Genomic DNA, 7,669 nt, shown 5'->3' with positions numbered 1-7,669 from the left:
TACTGTGATAATGGAATACCATGACCAAAAGCAAGCCAGAGAACAATGGTTTCACTTGGCATATACAGCGACATCACTGTTCATCATGGCAGAAAGTGGGAACAGGAATTCAAACGGACGTGAACTTGGAGGCAGGAGCTGATGCAGAGGTCGTGGTGGGAGAGCTGCTTACAACTGGCTCCTCATGGCTTGCTCAGCGGGTTTTCCTATTTCTAAAAGAGCCCAGGCCATGAGCCCAGGAATGGCCCTACACATCAATTATACACATAATTAATTATAACAGCCTTTCTTTTCTTTCTTTCTTTCTTTCTTTCTTTTTTTTTTTTTTTTTTTTGTGTGTGTGTGTGTGTGGGTAGGCCTGGCTGTCCTACAACTTCAACTTGCTCTGTAGAGCAGATTAGCCTCAGACTCACAGATTGGCCTGCCCCTGCCTCTGGAACACTGGGATTAAAGGCATGTGTCACAATCTCAAGCCAACTGTCTTTTTAAAGACTTATTTATTCTCATTTCATGTGTGTGAATGCTTGCCTTGGTGTATTTGTGTGTGTCACTTGCATGCCTTGTACCCACAGAGGTCAGAAGCAGGCACTGGATCCTAGGAACTGGAGTTCTAAATGGTTATAAGCACCATGGTAGAAATCAAACCTGGGTTCTCTGCAAGAAAAGCAAATGGGGGCTGAAGAGATGGCTCAGAGGTTAAGAGCACTGGCTGCTTTTCCACAGGTCCTGAATTCAATTCCTAGCAACCACATAGTGGCTCATAACCATCTATAAAGAGATCTGGTGCCCTCTTCTGGCCTGCAGGCATACATGCAGGCAGAACACTGTATAATAAGTAAGTAAATCTTTTTTAAAAATTAAGAGAAAAGCATGTGCTTTTAACTGCCGAGCCAACATCATTATGTAACAGGGCCCTAGACCTCAGCACAACTGGCTCCATGATGGAAGTGCCATTCAGGCTGTAAAACAGCACAGAGACAAGACGACCAGTCAAAATGAAAACAAAGACCTAACCCATCAAAGTCCGTAGTTCTGGGAGTCTGGCTTCCTTACTTCTGCTTCTGGCTAACTGCTCTTGTTAGTTTAAGTATGCCAACCCAAACATGGTTTTTATGCTTATAACCTCATCCTGAAAAAGGCTCATGGGATCCTGAACACCCACTGTGGCCTGAGGGCTAATAAAGACTTTCTATTGACTTAAACTGTGGTTAAAGTGGTCTTCTCTATTGAATACCCATCAAGTTATTTATAACAAACATCCTAGCCATGCCATCTCTCCAGATCATTCTTCTTTATTCTTTTTGTTGTTGTTTGTTTTTGAGAAAAGGCCTCAAACTAAAGAAATCCACTTGCTTCTATCTCCCAGATGCTGGTATTGAAATCATGCACCACCATCACCTGGCTTTGTCTTTATTCTTTAAAAGTATTACTTTTGAGTTTGTGTATGGGTGAATGTATGTAAATGAAGGTGCCTGAGGCTAAGGTATTTTGTATCTCTGGAGCTAGAGTTGTAGGTAGTTGTAAATCTGACAAACTAGGATCCTCTTCAAGAACAGAATAAAATCCTAACACCGGAGCCATTTCCCTGTCTTAAGTTTCAGTGGTTCTGTTGGAGGTTAGTCTGATGCATGTTACTGGCCCTCAAGGTCTAGGTACACTTATTCTTGTGTAAGCCTACCTGATTGGTTGATTAAACAGCCTCTACCTGAGCAGGGCAGAATGGGGTAGGCGTGGCTAAGGTTCCCAGGCTTAGGAGGACAGAAGAATCACAGGGGGGAGGACACCAGGATATGTTAAGTGGAGAAGTAACCACGTGGGCTGAAAAAAAAGAACTCCAATAACAGTGTGAGAAGGCCCCAGTGAAGACAAGTATATTGGGGTTATGGATGGAAGGTAGAGCAGATGAGAAGATTAAGGTGAATGGCGAGGATATTGAAACAGCATAGGTGAAATATCTGTCTTGCCCAAGTTAAATAAGGCAATTATAAAATCTAACAGTGTCTGTGTCTTATTATTTGTGATAGCAGGTTAGATAATACCGCTGTGATAATCTTAGGGCTGATAATAAACATTATATAGCCAAACACCCATTTTAAATTTCCCACAAGTTGTTTTGCTTTTTAATTTTTTGGGGGGGAGTTGTTGAGACATGTTTTTGTCTGTTTGTTTTGGTTTTGTGCAGCCTTGGCTGTTCTCAAACTCACAGAGATCCGCCTCCCAAATGCTTGGATTAGTGTGCCACCACTGCCTGGGTGCTTTTAATTTTTTATTGCGATTATTTTGAGTGCATGCGTGCGTACGTGAGTGTGTGTGTGTGTATGTGTGTGTGTGTGTGTGAATCAGAGAACAACTTGCTGAAGTCAGTTCTATCTGTCCACCTTGTGGGTCCCGGGCAAGGAATAGAGCAGAGGTCTTCAGGCTCTGTGGCAAGCACCTTTAACTGTCCCTTGTATTTTTGTTGTTGGTTTGGTTTGGTTTGGTTTGGTTTTCTGAGACAAGATATCACTGTCCTGTAGCCTGGGCTAGCCTGGAACTTGACATGCAGACCGCACTCGACTCAAACTCATAGAGATCCACCTACATCTGCCTTTCAAGTGTTGTGAGTGAAATCCCTTGCCACCATGCCTAGCTTGTTTTCTTGGACCCGCTTAAAAACAAACAAAAAAGAAAACAACCATTTTTCTCCCATGTTTGTAAGTGACCTCCCATCGTTTACTGTGAGGTAAAATCTTCGGAGTGCATTCTTAGCAGACCTCTAGTTTCCACAAACCCACAGCCGCGGTGCCATCAGGTAACAGCCAAAGCCTCTGTCAGTGCATCACTGACCCAGCATTAAATCTGCCATAATCCACCTACTTGCTGTCTCCAAGGTACTTGGTACAGGCACCGATTCATGGCTGCCATTCTTCTCTAACTGCAAGAACTCGACTTCCGTGAACCATCTCACTCAGGGCAGAATTCTGAATCTGTGTTCATGTGCCATGGTCTCTCGTGTTTGGCTCAGAATAAACTGACTTATTCCCTTTGAGGTAAAAGCTGGGTTTGTGTGTGTTTGGTTTGGTTTTTACCAATAAAAGTAAAACAGAACTGAGTATACATCACCCACTTAAAACTGGGTCTAGTATTTGGAAGCTTCCTAGTAATTCCCTGTTTTTTTGGTGTACTTTTATTGGTCTCAAGTTTTTAGAACTAGTTAGTTCCCTTCAAGAAACTGAAGGGTGAGGCTGGAAAGATGGCTTAGTGGTTAAGTGTGCTTGCTTCTTGCTCTTTAGGAGGACCTGAGTTCAATTCCCAGCACCCACATCAGGTGGCTTATAACTGGCTACAACTCTAGCTCCAGAGGATCTGGTGATCCCTTCTGAGCACAAGCATGATCTGTACACGCACACACACATTTGTGTTTTTTTAGATTTTATTTATTTTATATATGTGAGTGCTCTGTCTGCATGTACACCTACACGCCAGAAGAGAGTTTCAGATCCCAGTATAGGTGGTTGTGAGCCACCATGTAGTTCCTGAGAATTGAACTCAGGACCTCTGGAAGAGCAGACAGTGCTCTTAACCACTGAACCATCTCTCCAGCTACACACACACACACACACACACACACACATTTTTAATTTATAAAAAATTGATAAAGACATTGAAGAGTTGGGTGTATTAACCCAAACCTGTCAACCTGTCAATCTCAAGGAAACGGACGTAGCATGATCTAGAACTCATGGCCAGCTTGCCCAATCTAGTCTACTTAGGAAGACCCTTAATAATAATAATAATAATAATAATAATAATAATAATAAAATCATCGGCTGAGCATGATGTCACACACATTTAATCCCAGCAATCAGGAGGCAGAGACAGGTGGTCTACAGAGTGAGTTCTTCCAGGACAGCCAAGGCTACACAGAGAAACCATGTCTTGAAAAACCAAAATATCAAAACAACAACCTGCCCCAAATAAAACAAAAAAAAAAAAAAAAAAAAACAAAACAAAACAGAAACCCTTAAGGAGGCATCATCTGTTTTAATCACAGGCTCAGAAGTGCTGATTGAGAAAGGGTTTCTCTGTGTAGCCCTGGCTGTCCTTGGTAGAGCTCATTCTGTAAACCAGGCTGGCCTCAAACTCACAGAAATCTGCCTGCTTCTGTCTCCAGAGTGTTGGGATTGAAAGTGTGTGCTACTACCGCATGGATAAGCCTTAAAAAGAAAAAATATTAAAGGCGTGCAACAACACACCAATCTTTCCCCACCCCCCTTTTTTGGTATATGGGTATTTCACGTGCATATATGTCTATGTACCATGTGCACGCCCGGAAGAGGACATTGGACCCCTTGAAACTGGAGTTTCTGGAGCTAGACTTCCTGACTGCTGAGTCATCTCTTCGGTCTTTAATTTGAGACAGTCTGGCTGTGTGGCTGATCCCAAACTTTTAGTTCTCCTGTCACTACCTCCCAAATGCTTAGAGTACATCACACCAGCTCTGCCCAACTTTTTATATAGTATGCAACTGAGACCAATAATTGCTTAGTGTTGCTACTGACTTGGAAAATCAGGCTGAGACATTACCCACATAAAACGGGGTCTAATATTTGGAATCATTTTGTGGTATCTTCCTGATTTGTTTTGCTTGTTTGTATGAATGCAAATAACAACACAAATGTGGAGGAGTCAGTTCGCTCCATTCACCAAGTGGGTTCCAAGATGAGTGGGTTTCAGGATGAGCAAGCAGCAAGTGCTTTCCCCTGAGCCATCTTGCCTGGCACATGAATCCCTCTACCTAGCAAAGGAGAAGAAGCACAAAATCTAAGCCTCATCAGTGCACACCATACTCTCAGCACTAGAGTTTGAAACTGGAAGATCACTTCAAGCTCCAGACTAGCCGGAGCTACAAATTAAACCTGTCTCAAAAACACCTCCCCCCAACCGAAAACAAAAAGCCTATCTGCTGGTCTTTGCATTCTATTTTGTCTGCGCTAAAACTTGGTCTATTTTTACCAATTCTATCAGTTTATGTTTTTCCTTTTGTTTCGTTTTTTTTTTTTTTCCTTTGTGTTTGTGTGTGTGTGCCCGGACAAGGTTTCTCTGGGTGGCCCTGGCTGCACTGTGGATCAGGCTGGCCTTGACTCTGAGATCCGCCTGCTTCAGCCTTCCAGTTGCTCATACCCAGCCCTGCCCAGCCCTTCTGCTTGTTTTCGGAGTAGGGGTTCTGAACTCTGAACCCAGGACCTTGTACACAGGACCAAAAACGTATTTTACCACTCCTAAAAACGTTTTCAGGAAGCTCCTGGGTCAGTTGTAACCACTAGATGGCCTAACTACGGGGTGATCATTTCCTCAGGCAAGCAAACACTCCAAGCCTTTGATATGGCATTTCCTGGAGCTGGAATATCAACAGGAAGTCTTGTGGATAAAAGCTCTGCCAAAACATTCAATCCGAGAAAAGGACTGGTAAAGTGACAAATCTGCACAGCTTGTTCAACATCCCGCAGCCTCCAAGTGAGGCTCCTAAGGCAGAACTCAGGCCTACAGTCCTACTCCTATTAGGTTTCTTGGGCTAGCAAGATCAGTGACATGGCTAGATAGGGCACTGAGTAAGATCAATACCAGACAAAAACTAGCACTTGACAAGGTGGTCGTCAGGTAAATCTTGTAGAAAAAAAAAAAAAAAAAAAGGCTGTAGAGATGGAGATGGCTCAGAGGTTAAGAACACTGGCTTTTCTCCCAAAGGTCCTGCGTTCAACTCCCAGCAACCATATGGTGGCTCATAACCATCTACTGTGAGATCTAGCGCCCTCTTCTGGTGTGCAGGCAGAATGCTGTATAAATGATACATAACTCTTAAAAAAAAAAGGTGGTCGTCGAGACATTTACTGGCATTTGGAAAGGACTTTTTCAAACGAGGGAATGAGCGCTTCACATTCAAGTCACACCACTTTATATAGAGAGTTTATATATATATATATATATAAACTGAACTCAGTCTCCATCTGTACACGCCTATTAGATGACAAAGCAAAGAAGGGATAACATTCCTGCTTCTATACCACAAAGTTTAAAGCACAAAAAGCTTAATAGTCCCCACGACAGCACAGAACTGCTTCTTCCCAGTGTCTCCCAAGAAAACAGTCACTTAATTATCAGTCCAAATTCTACGAAGACTTGCCCTCCCCACCCCCGGCTCGGCGTGACCAGCGGCTCGCTAGGCATCCAGGTCAAAGTCATCGCGCTCCTCGTTGTACTCCAGCACGTGCCGCTTGATCTTGGACGAGTCCACCCAAGTGACGAAGTCCTCCATGCTGCGAGTGACGAGAAAGGCGGGGTCGGTGACCACGTCCGGGCCCACGCGGACGTGACCCTGCTCCACAAAGGCCACAGCAGCCTGAAGGTGCTGCGCCATGCGTAGCTTGAGCAGCAACGTCGGCAGGCGGCGGCGGCAGAAGGACGAGGCCGTGACGGAGTCGCAGAGCTCCAGCGAGCCGCGCGTGGGCACCAGGCCCAGCGAGTACAGCTTGTCCAACAGCGCGGCCGAGGCGCGCACGCGAAACGGGTCGCGCTCGGGCAGGTCGCGCAGGCGCCGCGCCAGCTCGCGCACGGCGCGGCTCAGCTGGTTGTAGCGCGTGTACTCTTCGCGCCGCTGCAGCCCGTACCGCCGCAGGACGCGCAGCTCGTGAAGGTTGTGGTCGGTGACCTCCCAGTTGAGGAAGTCCACCTGCTTCAGCAGCTTCTGCTCGTGGAACTTAAGCTTCCGCACCATGATGGAGGAAGGCTGAGAAACCCGAGAGCACGTTCAGATCGCAGCGCAGCTTCCGCCTAAAGACCCCGCCGCCCAGGCCCCTGAGCCAATAGAAATAAAGCTGTGGCCACGCCCCCGTTTTTCATTGGTCCAACTTAGCAACTTCCTGTTTGGAAGAGGTTGGGGGAAGGCCAGCGAAAGGTCAGAGAGGCGTGTCCTGGGAAGTAGCGCCTTGGGGCATCTTTTAGTGTAGTGTTTTTTTTTTGTTTTTTTTTTTTTCTTTAAAGATTCATTCATTTATGTATTTTTATGCATGTGAATTCTGTGTCTTCATGCACACCAGAAGAGAACATCAGATCCCATTACACATGTTTTGTGAGCCGCCATGTAGTTGCTGGGACTTGAACTCAGGACCTCTAGGAAGAGCAGTCAAGCCGTGTCTCCAGGCCCTAGATTAGTGCTTTAATCGTTTTATCTCAGATTTCTGTGAATGAAAAGGATCTACTCCCTCAATAGCTACAGATATCAGTTACCAGAAAGAGAAGTGACTGCCTTTGAGGGGTTTTCTTTGCTAAAAAAACATTAAAACTGGGCAAACTTCGAGGTTCCATTGGTTTCTACAGCTGAAGAATATTCTCATCCCAGCAAGCATCAGGTCTGTCACCAGGAGTAGCAGAGGGATTTTCCCTGCCGAGTAGTACTGAGCAACACCAAACCTATAATCAGGATGAGGAGCAGCCCTGACATCTGCCGTTTACCTTTTTGAGACAGTCTGCCTCCCTAGGTAGCCCAGGCCAGCCATGAATGCGCTGCAATCCAACCAGCTTCAGTTTTCCAAAATGCTGAGATTATGGGCCACCGTGGTCATCTTATTTATTTTATTGAGACAGGGTCTCTCTATGTAGCACTGGCTATCCTGGTACTCTTTATGTAGAC

At 45.2% G+C, this 7,669-nt stretch overlaps 1 protein-coding gene across 1 annotated transcript; it reads right to left on the bottom strand.

Annotated features, from left to right (window-relative positions):
• Positions 1–5,852: 5,852 nt before the first annotated feature.
• Imp3 (IMP U3 small nucleolar ribonucleoprotein 3) lies at positions 5,853–6,870 on the bottom strand. Its single transcript, XM_055621740.1, has one exon. The coding sequence runs from the start codon at positions 6,752–6,754 to the stop codon at positions 6,200–6,202; it is 555 nt and encodes a 184-aa protein (XP_055477715.1). The 5' UTR covers positions 6,755–6,870; the 3' UTR covers positions 5,853–6,199.
• Positions 6,871–7,669: the final 799 nt, after the last annotated feature.

This window comes from Psammomys obesus, unplaced genomic scaffold (assembly GCF_907164565.1).
Source record: "Psammomys obesus unplaced genomic scaffold, mPsaObe1.curated_primary_1811, whole genome shotgun sequence".
Lineage (NCBI taxonomy): Eukaryota > Metazoa > Chordata > Mammalia > Rodentia > Muridae > Psammomys > Psammomys obesus.
The sequence above is the reverse complement of the archived record's forward strand: the minus strand, read 5'-3'. Positions and strand labels throughout refer to the sequence as shown.